The sequence below is a fragment of the Sphaeramia orbicularis genome, chromosome 12, assembly GCF_902148855.1.
Source record: "Sphaeramia orbicularis chromosome 12, fSphaOr1.1, whole genome shotgun sequence".
Classification (NCBI taxonomy): domain Eukaryota; kingdom Metazoa; phylum Chordata; class Actinopteri; order Kurtiformes; family Apogonidae; genus Sphaeramia; species Sphaeramia orbicularis.
Window position 1 is genome coordinate 51,868,378 of NC_043968.1, and position 18,984 is coordinate 51,887,361.

Here is an 18,984-nt window from a genome sequence, read left to right on the forward strand (position 1 = left end):
TACTGCATTAATTATACTGTTATCACAGAGTATAATTTGTCTCTGGGGTTTGTTTTTCCTAGTATTGGCAAATTATACAGAAAATGTTAACATTGTAGCTGTTTTGGATGTATTGCATCTATACATCTGAAATATGTGTAAGTATCTTTAATTTTCTGAACTCAAAGAAGAGTTTTAAAGCACATTAAATCATCTGGTTTCTTCACCTTTCCCTCAGGACCAATATGAGCCCTCAAAGAAACAATGATTTGATGGTGATCATTGACAGCTTTTATCCTGCTGACATATTTAGTCATAACAGCCAGCTTTACGGAAGCATTATAAAGACAGTATCACATCATGTCATGGCTAATTGCACAGTACGAGAACAGATTTTTCTTTGGGCACATCTGCTTTTAAGGTCATACATTGATTACAATTACCAAATATACACTAACTAAACTGCAATATTATTTGCATATATATATATATATATATATATATATATATATATATATATATATATATATATATATATATATATACACATACATATACAGCGTGGGGAAGCAAAAATTACAATATTTTGAGGCAGGGATTGAAAGACAGTGTATGACCAGTTAGTTTATTGAAAGTCATGAGAATTTATTTGCAACAAGAAAATTGACATAATAGAAAATGTTTTTATTCTATGTGTCCTCCTTCTTTCTCAATAACTGCCTTCACACGCTTCCTGAAACTTGCACAAGTGTTCCTCAAATATTCGGGTGACAACTTCTCCCATTCTTCTTTAATAGTATCTTCCAGACTTTCTCGAAATAGTTTTGCTCATAGTCATTCTCTTCTTTACATTATAAACAGTCTTTATGGACACTTCAACTATTTTTGAAATCTTCTTTGGTGTGACGAGTGCATTCAGCAAATCACACACTCTTTGACGTTTGCTTTCCTGATTACTCATATGGGCAAAAGTTTCTGAAAAAGTATGGATAATAGTGTTAGGTATGATTATGACATCAATATATGTTTGGTTTCCAAACAATTGACGTAGTGCCTGCTGAGAAAAAACAACTAAATGTTCATTGTAAATTTTGCTTCCCCACCCTGTGTGTGTGTGTGTGTGTGTGTGTGTATATATCTATATATATATATATGTATATATATATATATATATATATATATATATATATATATATATATATATATATATATATATATATATATATATGTATGTATGTAAAACACCTAATTGGCTGTTTGTGTGTCATAAGAACAAGAACAGATGTAAGGTTTTGATATTTTTTTATTATGACAATTCTATTCCTGTTTATCTTGTTTTTATTGGATGAGAGTTTTCAATCCCCAGCTCTGCTGTAGTTACTTTTTCATAAGGGTCACACCCACAAATGTCTCAGAAACACTGAAGAAAAAGGCTGAACTGTGACTTTCTTTCTCATGTTGGGCAACATTAAGAAAGTATTACACTCAGTTGCAAATGCTGACAATTTCTTTTCACTGTTTTCCTCCTTATAAGCACTTCTCATATGAATCTTGAGATATATGCAAACGCCAACTCCACTTGTAGAAAGAGCGATAATAAAAAGTCCCCATTGATTATCTGGCTTCCTTAAAGGGATTATTGAATAAATCAATTTACATACTGTATGTCTTCATCTGGGATTGTGGCTTAAGCGTTATCTGTTACAGTTGTAGAATTGATGTTTCTGTGGCTGAATTCTCTGTGCATTGTAGACTATGTTCACTAAAGTAATAAATGGCTGTTATGTCTGCTCTTCTAGATTTCAATAACTTCCCTCTGGTGACACTCAGACAGTAAAGGACTGAATATTAATACAGACCTTTAGGTGTCCTGGTTGGCCTCTAATATACTGCTGCTTACAGGAGAAAATGGATTCCAATTCACAGTTAAGATTAATTTCCTGCTTAAACGTAATGCACTTAGTTTGTGCCAACAGTATGAGTGGCAAAAATAAATCACACAGGACTGCTGTTTATCTAAGGGACTTACTCACAAAATGCCATGTGTGTCTAAGAATTTGGTAAATTTATCTGAACACCACACAAAGGTCTGTATTTTTATTTTATTTTGCTTGAGATGATTTGTGAATGTTGCATTGATGAGCGAATTGTGCACAGACTCCAAAAAGGATTAAAGAGAAAAGCAGAAGAATCACATAGATATGAAAAGCACTTTGTTGCCACCACCCCTCCAAAATTATCAATATTTAATTTACACCAAGATGTTCCTGAGAGCTTCATCACAGTCTGTTGCTGACGTGAATCAAAAGCTTGAATGCATATTGAACTTATAATGTTTGGACGCTCAAGCAAAAGCTACAGAAAGTGTCAACAGACAATAGGGAAACAATATGGATGATTCACTGCTCACCGTGCTCCTAAAACTGCCTCTTAGTTTGGAATAATAGAACTATATAAGAAAACATAAAAAATGAATGAAATGCTTATATACTTTATCGTCCTTGGAATGTATTTTCTCGTAGAGCTTTGAAGAATAGGAAGTGTAAGAGCTTCCTCAGCCTTATATGTCAAGTTCTACCCTTAGGAGCGGCCTTGTTTCTCTTCCTTTCGTCCACTGCTTTTTTTATCCAGGGGCATTTAAATCATTCAGAGGGGTCTGAGAAGCAGAGCAGAGCTTTGGAGGCAGCTGCTCCAGCAGGAGGAGAGTCAACATAATGCCTGTGGGATTCTTACCCTTTTTTCCTCAGCTTATTGCCCCTACATGTAATGTGAACAGCCGACTTTTCAGTGTATTCAGCATACTAAGGAAAATGTGCCATCCAGAGCATTTTATTTTCACAGCTACTTGTAAGAAATTGATTGCAACGATGTAAATGGTGTGTTGAGAACATGACTGCTAAAATAATGAAGACTTTGCTGAGTTCAGTGCTGCACATAAAGATTTAAAAAATGCTTTTACTGAAAAAATTTCCACCAATTAGGAATAACTTTTTTTTTTTTATTAAATTATTCCAGGATTCTGCAAAATGTTATATTTGATGGCATATAATGACAAATCAACTTAAATATGGTTGTGCCAATAATGTAGTGTCGAATTTTATCTAGAGTTTAAACTAAAACCAACTAAAACCTCATTTAAACAAAGTATATTATTTCTGCCACTAGGGGGAGAAGTGGTCAGATGAAATCTCACAGACTAGACAAGTCACATCTGAATCTTTGGTAACCACGTTAAAAGCTAACAATGTCAAGGGTGTAGTAACAAACCTAGTTGGTTAGGGTTATTTTAATCAAGGCTACTCTAAAAGGCATTGTATGATAACAAGATGAAGTAGCATGGGATCATGGGAGATGTAGTGTTGGCCACCAATGTTGTCATGTGTTAGGAAGTTATTTATTTAATTAAATAGTCAAGGATAACTCAGTTAATTATCTTTGTAGGGAAGTTCAGTCTCTGCATTTTACCAATCCAGATACACATGGCACATAGCATTAGCATTAGCGTTATCACTTAACACATTTGGAGCAATGAGCTGCTATTGTTGGCACTCAAGGAAAAGTGAAGTTAATGTCAACAGAAGTATAATTGTTACATAACATTACAAATTTCTCTGAATTTGACGGTTGTTAGAAAAAGTTATAATTCCAAGGCAAAATATGCAACATTTCTCAATTGGGTTTATAATGTGGCCTGTAGTCTTCGCTTAGCAAATGAGGAGGTGAGAGAAAAGGGAGAGCAAGCAATCAACTGAATGATGAGAGTGAGTCATTAAAGCCATGAAATAGAAAAACTGAACATCATTTTCTGATTCTGCCCAAGCTGTTTTAATAAAAAAACAAACAAACAAAAAAACAAATACAAACTAGAAAAGCACTCGGAGAGCGCAGACCTCCGCCAAGGCAGATCAGTGCCCCCCCCATCGCCACCAAAATTTTATCATTTTGTTCCTTGTGCCAGTATCAACATTTCCTGAAATTTTCATCCAAATCTGTCCATAACTTTTTGAGTTATCTTGCACACGGACAGACAGACAGACAAACCAATGCCGGCAAAAACATATCCTCCTTGGTCGGAGGTAAATATTCAAATCTGAATATATGGCTGAAACAAAACATTCCTCATTTTTATCTCACCAGCCAATAGGCCATGAGCTGTTGTGAAGGCATTATATCTGGCATCGTCTTCTTTGTCTTTGTCGTCATCTTCATTGTTGTCATCTTTGCTGTTGTCGTCTTCACCATTGTCGTCTTTGTCGTCGTCCTCTTTGTCGTCATTGTTAGCAATTTCTTCAAACATCTTCTCTGACTAAACTACCAGTCGGACTCATTTCATATTTTATACTTAGCTTCCTTGGGACAATGTCTACAAAGCTTGTCCATAGTTTTGGGAAATTTAGATTGAGTTTTTAACAAATTTCTAAAATAAAAAAAAATTGCCTTTACTTATTATGGACCATATTTTGATGAGTTATTACATGGAAATGGTTAGAGATATCCATATGGTTCCTATTGAGCACTGATAGGAAGTCATATATGGACTTTGATTTAATTAGTTGAGTTCTCCTCCAATGAAAGTACCACCCACCTCTATTAGGAAATTGATCTCCTGCATCCAGACCACTAGATCCTAACATAGCGGCAGAACCTGACAACCTCACAAACTCAACTACTTTTTGATTCCTGATAGACAAGCCCGGATTAACCATATGGGCAACTGGGCAATTGCCCAGGGGCCCACGACCTCTGAAGGGCCCTGGGTAGCTCGGGCATAACGACAATATCTGGTTATCTTTTGCTTATAAATGAAACTGTCCGCTGCCCGGAGCCATTGCACTGCACAGAAACCCTGCTCCTGCTGTCTGTGACCGTGAGTTGAGACCCTCTCCTCATTAGCCAGTCCAAAAAGCGAATCAGCAGTGACGCAAATCAACGTGCGTGCACTGAGTGGGATGTGAGACGTCAAGAACTACGCGACATACACGACGTACGCAAATCAAAACATTGCAAACATGGAGAAGCAGCTAAGTGGGAGCGCCAAACGAAAATTAAAAAAGGAGAGGGACATTAAAAAAGCTGAAAATTTAAAGAACATACCTAAAATAGGTAATTTCTTTACTGTGGCTAACATTGTTTATAGTATTTAGTATATGTAGTATTTAGTATTAAAATGTTTAACCCTTTCCTTGACATGCCTTGAATTGTGATGTGTTTTCTGTTTAAAAGTTAAACTGGGACCAAAATGTTTATTTTAGCAGATTATACTGCATTATATTTATTTTTTCCTTGTGGTGGCTCCATGAAAATGTTGAGATATGTTTATTGTTGAGAGAAAGCAGATTTCAAGATGTTTACATTGCACTTACTTTAACTCTCTTGTTGAATTCTGAGGTGACAAGGGGATTTCTGTTTAAAATTCATATCTGATTCTATCAGATTATGTTTGTGTTTTGTCTGTGGGCTTTTTCTGATGATTCAATACATTTGTGTCAGCAAAAAGTGTTCTTAAATAAATACTGGATACTTTGGAAATGGTTTCTTATTTATTTTTTGTGAAAATGGAGGACACTTCCCTCTCTTTCTAATGTAGTGGATCAATTTTAGATTATACTGATGCTAATGTGTTTTGTTTTCATATCATCATATGCAAGTGAGTTGCCTTGACAAGAGGCTATAGTGGTGCACTTGTAGTTCTACGAGCATTTACACATTTGTACATCAAAATGCATTTGATGATAGTTAGATATTGAAGTATGGGGTATATTTACATATATTCCTGGAACTTATTCTGTATTTTGCCAGATTATAGGGATCCTGGGGTTGTGATGATGGGGCCCTTGAATAGTGTTGCCCAGGGTACAATGAAGTGTTAATCTGGCCCTGCTGATAGAACATGCTGGTGAGATACAGGGCCAATGGTCCTATTTTTGTTATATGTTGCTGACACAATAGGCTAAAGGTTTGGGCATGTGTGCGTGCTTTGCTCAGAGTTTTGTTGTTTTTATGTTGTTCTGCCTACACATGCTGCATGATGTTTGATTGGCCGGAAATACAAACTCACTGCCTGAAGGTCGACGCCCAGAAATGTCATGAACACAGCAGAAGTAGAGATAAATAGAAAATACAGACAGAGGGCAGGGTTTCTGCTGTTAAATACACTAAGACTGACTGACAGAGGGTCAAAAGTGATGAAGGAGAAGGATTATCAGTATAAGAACCTGGAGTGTTTGTGATTAGGAAACTGTTATATATGTTACACTGTAAAAAATAATTAGGTGGCTCAACGTAAAAAACTGATGTAACAATTTCCATTAATCTTTTTAAGTTATTTGAACTTGGCCATAATAATTGCTTAAATGCCACAAGACTTCTCTAGTAAGGTAAACTCTATTACTTTAGTACAAACAACATGATTTGCTTTTTACTCAACAAGCTTAATTAAGTCGGACCATCATAATTTTAATTGTGTAAAAATTACTCCATTTGAAATGACTGACTTATTGTGTTACATTTATTCTACTCAAAAATGTCCATACAAATAGTTACTTTAATTTTTTGAATTGGCCTAACTTCAATTCTGTATATCAGAACAAATTCCACATAGAAATTCCAGTAGTATGATTGTACTGCTTATCATTTCTATTTGCATCTTATTTACTAGATCTGTCTACTTGTTATTATCTCAATTGAACGCATTACAATCTCCCCTTATCTATTGAGAATAGTACATAATATTTGTCTGAGTTTAAACTATTACATTGGACAAATTACGTAGAGATGTCACTAAACAGGAACCCCATCATTTGGGCTATGGCTCTTACTCATGGTGCAGTTCTTTAAAAATACAAAATTAACACAAAACACAAAAAGGCCAATAAACATTAGCATGCACACATTTACTCAAAATTAACACCAACACCACAACCCTGCTGAACTTCTGCACATAAAATAATGCATTTTCAACAATATACCCAATACCCACGATGCAATGCGGCAAACACACCACAGTATATACTACAATTTTAAATTAGAAAGGAGCAAAATGTGTATTATTCAGTCCTTGAATAATTAAAACTACTGTTGCAGAAACAAAGCTAAATTCTATCAAGCCTTAAAGTTTGGTAAAGTTCTGTGCAAAATCGTGTTTCTAACTTTTTTTTTTTCTGTGCTTCCCTCCATTTCTTGTGGTAGGCGTGGTCTGTCAGCAAAACATATCCAGGCGCGTCAGATTTGTACTCAGCTTTTAAAGGAAGCTTACAAGATTTTATAGCTGTACTAACTTAACCCTTTCATGCATAGTGGTCACTACAGTGGACAGTTACTCTACAGCTTTAATCATGTATATTCATGGGTTTTGTTGTTTTAGTTCCATATCAACCAACACAGTGGACACTTATGCATCATCTCATAAACTGCAATTCATACCATTATTGTAACTTTGCTGTTCTTGGTTGGTTCTTGAGTGGAAATCAATTGTTAATATTTATTTTTTGCATATTATCTCCATGAAGTGAGTAATAACTAGTATTAGAATATAAAAAATGTGAGAAAACATCAGATTAGCAGCATTAAACATGGTTTCATTTCACTGTTTTCATATCACTTTATGATATTGGGTTTTAAATACATGTTTCTTTGCTTCAAGAATAAAATTCATGGTGTAGCTGAGTGGACATTTTTGTAATTCCATGAAAAACAGGTTGATTTAAAGAAAAATTCAATCACATTGTGTTTTTTTTTTTTATGCCTAAAGAGGAGTAAAACACTCAGGAAAAAAAATCTTGATTAAGGTTCTAATAATTCATGCATGAAAGGGTTAATATACTAATATGTTAAGTTAAGGCAGAAATGTCTGTCCAAAATCAATATGTTATTAAGTTAAGACTGTTTTCCGTGTTTTTCATTTAGACCAACTTATTAAAATAACTTATCAACTGATTTAAATGTATACATGTAACAAACTTCATTTTTTAAGCAGAAAAAGCTCTTGATTTTAAGCTTAACTTACTAACCCCATGAATCATTTTTTAGAGTGTACCTTTAAGTACAAAAGCCAACAATGTATAAAACAGGCCTAGTCAGACATGAATATTAAAGCTTTTACATCTATGAGAGGATACATTCTCATTGTCAGATACACCATGGTCCGTACATCTACTCAGTTATTCCATTTACACATCATTCACTGCTCCCCACCTCAGCACTAAAATCTAATACTAAGTGTAAAATATGAACTACAGATATAATTCCAAGTGATACGTCTGCGCTAATTCTTTTGAATACACCCCAATACATGTCATGCCTGTCTTTGTTGTAGATAATGCTGTCACGGATAGAAAACTAATATATCACTAGTCTTTCTTCTAAGCATAAAGAGCTCCCAGGTGTCAAGCTGTGCGGATGTGCTGTCAGTTGAGCAGTTTGACAGGTTTGTGGTCAGAAGCTTTTGAATCTCAGACTTGCGAGGCAACCGACTGGCAGGTTATTCAGCGCAATCTAATAAAGTAAAGTATCAAAGCAAGACACTGACCCATTTGTGTCAGAATCAACTTGTATAAAGAGGGAAAAAAAAAACATAAGGCCCTTATTTAAAATTCATAAGTTAACCTGGAAATGACAAGGTCTTCTGTGTGCTCAGACGTTTCCTCTTTAACGGTGGCTTCACCTCCATCTCTGTTTGGAAAATGCAAATTGCAAAGCAGAGAAGTACATGTTTCCAACACATCCTGTCTTTATTTTCCCTTTAGCGTTCTATCATTTCCCAGCACATGTGTTACTGTACATGAGTGTAGATTGCCTTTACAATCTATAACTCACTTGTTTTGAGAAATGATTTGTGGCATGGAATTTATTAATAATGCAAGAAAGCAAGTGCTGTTGTTCCCTCTTTAATTTGTTCTTTGCAATACCCAGTTGTTTTGTGAGGAAGTAATTATTGTCCATTGAAACTGCCAACTTGCAAGTGCAAATTCAAGTTTCAACTCAGTTTGTACTTTCATATTCAAAGGTAGTGGTGCATTTTCCACTGAGTAAAGGCTTAATATCTTTGTCATTTATCTGACTTATAAAGAATATGCATATTATATTTGTGCAACTTACTGCTTGCATAGATTTGATGGAGTACACAGAAACCTTGAGGCTTGTTACAGCACTTAGCTTATTGTTATTTTTTTTCTTTCCCCTAGTGCTTATGAAGCCTATTCACTTTGCTGGCCATTAAAGAACAATTTGTTTATTGTTTATTATCTCATTTAAAAAGGCACGGTCCATTATCTGCACTGCATAGTAATTGAGGATCCAGCTGTGGTGGAGGCATTTAGACAATGTATCAAGCGTAGCATTATTTTAAGCCTTGCCTTCAAGCATGCAGAGGCTTTCATACTTGTTTTTTTGATGGTTACATATGAGGTGGAAGACTGTTTACAAGCTGTACTTGCAGGCATTCGTGGCATCTGAGGGCTGCTACTGTCTAATGTTTGAGCCAGAGCTGCTCTGAGCTCCAAGAGGAAGGTCATTTCAGTGGATAATTAAGTCCCCATAATAATCACTGTGCCAGCCTGTATTGTGATCACTGAGTTCTGTATTTACAGAACCATGTTTGAGCCATTTGGGAGGTGGTTTATCTGAGCTTTATCTGTGGGGAAGATGTTTTAATGATGTGCAGCATTCCAGTTCCTTTTATCAACTTCAAACATGAAAAATACTAACATGCCAATAAATCATGTTAGTATTTATTTATCATTGGAAATGTATACAGCTGAGAGACAAAAGTCAGAGTTTTAGCTTTGATTACGGGACACATTTGCCATGACATCGTCGATGGTGTTTATGCAGTGTAAATAATTGTCATATATATATATATATTTTTTTTTTTTTCCAGCATCATAACAGCAGAATGGTAGTCTGGCTGCCTTTTGGTGCTGAACAAATTTGCTTTGCCAAGGGAAACTTCATAAAGTATATGAGGCTCCCCTTGATATTCTACTGTCTTTTTTATGAGCTTTGTTGAACCACATTTTGATGACCTAACATGGGGGGGCGGACAAGGAAGAAGAAGGTGGCAAAGACCCTCACAAGAAATATCAACAATACAAACAATAACCATGGTGATGATTAGAATGGTACCAATAACTAAATGTCATATACTTTTATTTCTTTACATTCATTTTTTTTTGCCAAGATCTTGTATTGATGATGGGGAGTCGGACCACTGTGCAAAGTCTTCTCCATCACATCCCAAAGATTCTCAATGGGGTCTGGATTCAATGAAGAAAAAAAAATCATTTATTTATTAACTGGTTTATTTAACAGGGATATTGTGCATTATTTCACATTGCTGTAAATGCACCAGAGTTAGCCTCATGTATATTTTTCATATGCAGTCCCTGGACAGATGTTGAATTGTCACCCAAAAAAGTAGCACAAAGTTATAAACATACAATTTTTAAAACATTTTACTTAAATACCTAAACACAGACAAGCACAATACAAGTTTTGCAATAAAAAAATTAAAATTAATAACACATCAGACAAAGTAAGTAAAAATTATTAAAATACACTTGGCACTTATTAAAATATTATCCTATTAAAAGATACATCAGAGACAGGACTAAAACCACTGATGCTCAGACCTGGTCATTCAGTATATCCTCCTGAGACCCAGTAATGCATTTTTGTCCCTGTAGGGGACAAGAGTTTTACAGCTTTATTTATTAAAAAAAAAAAAAAAAAAAAAAGCTCTCCACTGCAAAGGACATTCCATAAAAAAAAAAAAAAAAATCTATCTGAAAAAACTGTTGCATCATGTTGTTTCCTATCAAAACAATTATTCAATGCAATAAATAAATAAATAAATAAAAAAAATAATAAAAGCCAAAACTTTTCTTTTCCTGGGTCTCAGGAGGATATTCAGGTTCAGCTGACCTCATTTATGTATGTGTCCCAAACATATACCATTGCTGAACCCCCACAGGCACAGGCTTGTACTGTTGGCACTAGGCATGATGGGTAATCACTTCATCCATCTCTGTTATGCTAAAGATGCTCCTTAGGTTTGAGCATCTTGAATAAAATCTATAACCACATGTGTAATCATTCGAGGAAGCAGTGACTATGATAAGTCAAACTGGCAGTGAATCCCATCCAGAAACTGCATGTTTTAACTAAAAAAGTAATATTTAGTGACTGTACAATAAATCATACAATATATTCCTTTATATTTGCTCCCACTGCTCCACTCATCATGTCCCTCATCACAAAACCAATTCAACCACATTAAAGAACCTTTCAGACTGAGTTCATGTGTGGTAATAGACAACCCACTGAGCTGATTGTTACTCCTGCAGTTAGGATAACAGTCAATCCAGTATCCTGCCAGCCTATTCCTATGGATTGTATTTAAATCATCCTGTAGTCTCAACATGCTGCTAACATCCATTACACCGCAGGAAGACATTATACCTACAAAGTTCAACCTTTGAAATGAGTTGCATGTCCTTAAAGAAGAAAATAAATGTACCTTGCCCTGGCTGTTGTGCAGGACTTTTCCAATATTATAATGCAGTAACAGGTTGTACCGAGCAGAAATGAGTTTTATTAATCGATGAAACTGCAATTTACCCAGAAACCAAGGGCAAACAATATTTCATGGACAAGGGAAAGGCTTTCAAAATGTCTGAAGAGAAAATGTGATCCTTCATCTTAGCCGTCTGCCATGTTTCATTTTAGATGTGAGCAGTCCTTTTATTACTACTGGCAAAAATAAGTGAATTTAGAATGATTAGTGTGATAGACTATGCTGTGTTGGTCTGCGCCAGACTAAAGGTGATCAGTGTGAAGGAAACAACATCATCTGAATGTGGTTAAAAAACGAAGTCACAGTCATGACAGAACAATTAATTCATTGAAAGATTAGATTACTGATTATTGTTAAATTGAGTTAAAATAATAGTATTAGTTCTGTACAAGGGAAATGTATGGTGCCATAGTGGCAAAGAGCAGCATTTAGGAAGCATGTTTTCCTACTTTGATGACATTTCATCGACCAAACCTTTTAGGTCATAGTATTTCAGCTTTAATATGAGATGAAAGCTCAAATATAGGGCTTCTGAAGTTCTGCCAAAGATGAAAAAGGGTTGGATTATAGCGATATGAACTGAATTTTTTTTTTTTACGCCTATGGGTCAGTTGATTTATGTGGCCACTGTCTCTCATGGCGAGTAAAACTAACGCCACGGGGCCTTTGACCGAAACATCTTGAAGTGACCTGATGGGATGAGAAATATTAAGAAAGTGAAAGTCAAAGAAAGTGGCAAAGTGATAAAAGCATGGAGTTCAATGCTGAAATTGCAGTGTTGTTTCCACATGGGTGTCTGTGTAAGTTCTCATTTGTCCAGGTCATTACTCATCCTTAGTACTTTTTGAAGTTCAGCTGGTCTGGTTTTATTCTTGAAAACATGTTATGTCCCATCAGACTTCATCAGCTCTATTTGCTGGTGGGGGAAAGCAGACTTATAAACATGTAGGAGGAGCGGTCCATGTTGTTTTTCACATATGTTAATAACTTGAAGTGTCAGCGTTGTAGAGGAGTGATCCTGAATTTCAGACTTGTTAATGGGTATAGTGTCAGATATTGTTTCAGATTCGCTGACATTCTTCATGGGTGAGTCATGATTATGAGCATTTAAGTTATTCTTTGATGTTATTATCTTTGCTAACTTTCACAGATTAGACTAAACCAGTGGTTCCCAACCTTTTTTGGCTCGTGACCCGATTTTAACATCACAAATTTCTGGCAACCCCAGACATTCAGAAGAGAGACTTTTTTTTGGCTAAAATTAATTTGTTTTTGATCATGTAATAGTTTGCTATACTATGTTGCAAATAAACATTAATTTTAGACAACATTTAGACTACATAATGTAAATTTTTATTAGTAAGTTTTAATTTTTATTTATTTATTTATTTTTTTATAAATTATTAGAAATTTCAGGCAACCCCAGACATTCAAAATGGAGACATTTTATTTGCTAAAGTTAATTTGTTTTTGATCGAGTAATAGTTTGCTATAATATGTTGCAAATAAACGTTAATTTTAAGCAACATTAAGGCTATATAATGTAAATTTTTATTAGTATGTTTTAATTTTTTATCAATTACTAGAAATTTAAGGCGACCCCCATCTGAATTCCAGGCGACCCCATATGGGGTCCCGACCCCAAGGTTGAAAATCACTGTTATATAGCCTAAATGTTGCCTAAAATTAACATTTATTTGCAACATATAGCAAACTATTACACGATCAAAAACAAATTAATTTTAGCAAATAAAATGTCTCCATTTTGAATGTCTGGAGTCGCCTGAAATTTCTAATAATTTATAAAAAAAACATTAAAAAAATAAAACTTACTAATAAAAATGTACATTTTATAGTCTAAATGTTGTCTAAAATTAACGTTTATTTGCCACATAGTGTATCAAACATGATTAAAAACAAATTAATTTAGCCAAAAAAAATGTCTCAGTTTTGAATGTCTGGGGTTGCCAGAAATTTGTGATGTTAAAATGGGGTCACGAGCCAAAAAAGGTTGGGAACCATTGCTATATAATGTAACTTTTTATTAGTAAGTTTTAATTTTTTATCAATTACTAGAAATTTCAGGCAACCCCATTTGAATTCCAGGTGACCCCACGTGGGGTCCGGACCCCAAGGTTGAAAAACACTGGACTAAACTGTAACAGTTCTGACCTTGTTTGCTCGATTCCAAACAAATCCTTAGTGCAGCTACAGAGAGCACAAACCCTACAGGAAATGGAGGTGATTTGTGGTTCTACTGTGGCTGTTTTCTGTCTAAAAACAGAGCTAAACTAACAGCGCTATAGTGTAAACTATCAGCTGAGTCAGCACGTGAACATTGTAAGACACAGAACGACTGTCAAAATAAGTAGCTATGAGTTTTAGTTTGAAGAAGAAACTTGATGATCTCATAATACAGATTTGTGTAAACAATGAGATTTATTCTTTATTCAGTGAGTGACACAGTCTGTGGATACATGCAGTTTATTTTGTTCCAGCCCTAGATTGCTGCTCGGACATATGTCTCCAATCCACCTGCAGCTGGAAATGACCCAGAGATCAACATGGTGTATTTATATATTCACCTACGTCATAGCCTAGGATTTAGTAGGTGCTTCCACTGCACAGCCTATCCATCAGACTTAATGTTGTACCCAAGGTTATTAGATCCATTTCACATGGCTTGCAATAAACATAAAAGAATGCTGAAATCTCACTGTCTGTTGGTACTTTAACACACTATATGTATTGAATCAGCCCCTACAGACCCCTACCTGCTCATGACGTGCTGTTTCATTTGACCTGACCTTTGACCTTCCTTTTGAAAGATGACCAAAACAGATATATTTAGCACAGGAATCAATTAATATTGCTTCGATTTTGTCTCAGCATGCATGGCACAATAAAACCGCAACTATGAAAATCTCGACTAGCTTTTGCGTCTGATTTGTTATGTCTGTACTGACATAATTTTACCATTCGTGGGTGTTTTTTGGGGTCGTTTAAATGTATGAAACCAGAGAAAGTGCTGGCTGCGTCAACGTCTGTGCGACATGAGCTCGGAGTCTTGTACAGTCTATAAAGCAGGAGTTTACCGTCGGCAACCCTAAGAACATAAGGTCTGGCAGGCTATTAGAGAGGAAGAGAGAGGGAATGACTCCCATTTCACTTCAAATAAATGCGATTAAATTTCACACAAGCACTTATGTGGAGCGTGGATGGATGGGATTGCGTTTCAGAGCAAAGACACATGTCCCATAAGTACCATGTAATCAACTTGAATCCGCATCAGGGTGTTTTTTTTTCAATAATGTTATTCACGGTTGCACCTCGCTTATATGAAAACGAATGTTTCAGATTGTACAGTGCAGGAGTGTTTTGACTTCACATGCTTAAGGAAAAAATAGAGCAATAGCCAAGAAAACAAATAACTTATTCCATTTGCATGCAATTTATCACAGTGTTATTATCGAAATCAAATTCTAACAAAAGCATTAGTGAATCTAAATAGCCAGTCAAAAGGGTATTATCTTCAATAGCTGCACAAAACCTATTTAAAATCAGCAGGTATGAGGGAAGTTAATTTTCCTCTCTTATCTTATCCGGAGTCATTTCATCTGGGATTGAAGAGAGGTAGCATCACATATGCACAGCTGATTGAACTCAGCAAGTAGAAGGGACGGATGTTGTTTATGAGTGTCCCAAAGTGACTTTTATAACCAAGAACACACACAGAAAGCTACTCTCTCACCACTGAGGCAGCTGAGTGTTTCCTTTTGCCTGCAGACAGAAAATTGTAATGCCAGCTTGTGACCGTCTGAGTTGAGGGACCCTCTGTATTAGTGCATATTTGCCACTTGAGTCGTGCAAACAAAAAGAAGGTACTGCATCCTCGCACAGACTGAGCTGAAAATAGAATGATGGAAGATGCACAAATGTTGAACCGGAGCAGACATGTCAGCAGGAAGTAAAGGGGTTAAGGGATATCATTGCTCGAGGAGATTTGCAGGGGACTCAGCAGAAACGCAGCAAAATCCAACGCGTAAAGAGAGTAAATATTTTGATAGGCTGCTGCTGTTTCTGGGAACTTCTCATGTTGTCTGTCATGGAGTTTTCAATTATTTCATAAAAATAGAAGTGTATTCTTACTAAATATTCAGATGTATGTGTATTTTAATTGTGCATGAAGCTGCAATCCATTTAGATTAGGCCTGTCACAGTTATTACATAATTACCTCCGCCAAGGAGGTTATGTTTTTGCTAGGGTTTGTTTGTTTGTCTGTCTGTCTGTCTGTTTGTCTGTCCGTTAGTGTGCAACATAACTCAAAAAGTTATGGACAGATTTGGATGAAATTTTCAGGGTTTGTTGGAAATGGGATAAGGAAGAAATGATTAAATTTTGGTGGTGATCGGGGGTGGGGGGGCCCATGGGGGGGCCCATTTCCAACAAACCCTGAAAATTTCATCAAAATCTGTCCATAACTTTTTGAGTTATGTTGCACACTAACGGACAGACTAACAGACAGACAGACAGACAGACAAACAAACCCTGGCAAAAACATAACCTCCTTGGCGTGGGGGGGCCCACGGGGGGGGGGGGGGGGGGGGGGGCACTGATCAGCCTTGGCGGAGGTCTGTGCTCTCCGAGTGCTTCTAGTTTCCTTTTTGCAATTATTTGAGCTGGCCGATATTCGTCTCCTTTGACCCGTGTTAAAACTCGAGGATGAAACTAACAAAAGAGTCGTATTTCAGTGCTGTTTCCACAGTTTGAGGTTTGACTGGTACTGTTTTAATGACGTCATTTTGTCTCATCTCATCTGGATGTCCTTAAATCTGATTGGTACTTATCATGATCTGTAATTGAATTTCAGTAACATCCTTTTTATATTTGAGCAATTGTTTGTGTCAGATCAGCCCTGTGCATTTTTTTCTAAAACCTAATAAGCAAAACAAAAATGTAAAATCGATGTATATATTCCAATGTTTATTGCCAAGACATAGTTCTTTTTCTTTGTCAGTATAGTTTATATTTGCATTAAATAACTGTTATGCTTATGCTAGGGTCATAAAATGAACAAAAACACATTTATAAGGTAAATTTCAATTTTTTGTTTGAGGTTAAATCTATAAGTAAAATCTAATTGTCATGACAGACGTATTTGGATTTGTTTTAACGTAAACTAATGATTTGATGCATATTTTTCAATCTTTTCAAACCCAGTTAGAAGCTGATTTATGTAAAAATTGGATTTATTGAGTATAAATGTATAAGACTGTTTACATCTATGTGAATATGTCTTATTCTTATTTGCCATCACATGCATCACATTGAACCTATTAGTTTGTTTTTATATGCAATGAAATAACCTATAAATCTTAATTTTAGGCTTTTTTCTTTTTTTTTTTTTTTTAATTGTATTTTTTGTGCTTATTTATTTAGTTACAGGACGGTGTGCATTGGCATTAGTTACAAGAACAAGATACATGCACCACATTTAGCAGAGAAGCTAATTTCCATCTGTTGTCCTGGACAAACGACTAACATAAACAAACATCACTTAGATTACGAAGTCATAATACACTGGAAGAAAACCGTTAAACATGACAGATACAGGAAAGTCTACTCAGATTGAATGGCCTCAGCCAAACACATAAAATGGGGCTTACATTCTAGAAATACACTAACTTCCTAGAACACGGGTGTCAAACTCATTTTGGTTCAGAGGCCATATTTAGCCCAATTTGATCTCAAGCGGGCCAGACCAGTAAAATAAGGACTTAATAACCTATAAATAATGACAAATCCAAGTTTTTCTTTTGGTTTTAGTACCAAAAAACCCCAATTAAATTATGAAAATATTTACATTTTACAAAAAAAGATGTGACTAACCTGAAAAAACAGAAATTTCATTTGAAAAATTAGTGCAATTTTAACAAAATTATACCTCGACTTATTATTTATACATGTACATTTACACACAATGTTACATAAACATTTGGTAACAGGCAGAATATTGTTAAAATTTTGAACAATTTCTACAATATTCCATCTCTTATTATTAACACAACTACAGATCACAGTGGATCCATAAATGCACAAAACATTTAGGAACAGGCAGAATATTGTTAAGTTGGGAGTATTTATAGGTTATTATGACCCACCTGAGATTGAATTGGTCTGAATGTGGAACCTGAACTAAAAGGATTGTTAATATCTTAGTGTAATTTTTGCATTTCACAAATTCATCCCAAGGGCCGGACTGGACCCTTTGGTGGGCTGGATTTGGCCCCCGGGCCGCATGTTTGACACCTGTGTCTTAGAGCAAGAATAAAATATAAAAGATAGAATGAGAAGGAGAGAAGAAGAGAAAGAGAAAGAAAGGATAAAAAGGGGAGCAAAAAGAATAAATAAATAAATAAATAAATAAATAAATAAATAGGCTAATTGTGCAATTGCAAACCAGACATAGAAAAGACAACACTGAAAACATTGTGCAGCTATCGCTATATACTGTTTTCAGCTGCTGCTTCAGTCATTTCAATAATGAGTTGTGCTTCAATTTAAGGATCTGGTTTGTTAAATGTGCTTGTTTCCTTTTCTCCATCTTTCCATAGCCATGGGAGTGCTTATGTCAAAGAAGCAGCAGGTGGAGAAGGTGCAAAAATGCAGCGCTGTCGTCTCTGCCTTCCAGGCGGGCATTAAGGATCGTGCCCCCACCACTGCCAAACCAACAGAAGTAGCTGAAGAAGACGACAAACCCGCAAAAACCTCAGCTGATACTGATGAGAAGAACACAGAGGAGACAGAACAGGGCGAAAAAGACAGTAGTGCAGGTCCTTCAACCTCCCAGCAGTCCTCAGCGCCGGCGAGGGACGACTGCAAGGTCAACCAAGAAGCATGGTCAAGGTTACGGGACGGAAAGGGGGTGGAACCTGAGGATCTGGACAAGAGCCATCAGCTCACACCGCCTGCTTTTGTGCGACCCAAGAGGGAGGCAGATGATGACCAGCCTGTGGAGGTGGAACTGGGGAAAAAAGAGCAGGTATGTGGTAGATCTTAAAAAGTCTTATTCAAAATTCATAGCAAGGGTGTTATTTGAATCAGAAACACATGAAATGCCTTTTACTTTGACAAAACATGCCCTATAAAACCAAGTCACAGGAGTAAAGAGATGTCTGTGAGATGTCAAAAATCTCCATGGCAACAGCAGGGAATTATCTCATTTCTTTATGAAAAGCTATTCATCTGGGCTCTAAAGGGACTTCTAAGCTTCATCTAAACCCCCCTGTTAAAGGTGAGAAAGTACATGTTTGGAGTCGTTCTCTGTAAGGCCATTTATTTCCACACTCGCTGTGCAATGTGTTGTTTGAGCACGAGGGCTCTTCACACATCATCTTGTGGGCGGACGGCTTTGGCTGACTCTGAGAGGTGA

General features: G+C 36.0%; 1 protein-coding gene across 3 annotated transcripts in view; it reads left to right on the forward strand.

The window, feature by feature from the left end:
- Positions 1 to 18,984, forward strand: part of phf24 (PHD finger protein 24) — a 73,101-nt gene that overhangs the window by 2,306 nt on the left and 51,811 nt on the right. For all 3 annotated transcript variants that reach the window (XM_030148976.1, XM_030148975.1, XM_030148977.1), the window contains one exon: positions 18,167 to 18,594. In XM_030148976.1, coding sequence (XP_030004836.1) covers positions 18,169 to 18,594 — 426 coding nt within the window. In that variant the 5' untranslated portion in view covers positions 18,167 to 18,168. The remainder of the gene's footprint in view (positions 1 to 18,166; positions 18,595 to 18,984) is intronic.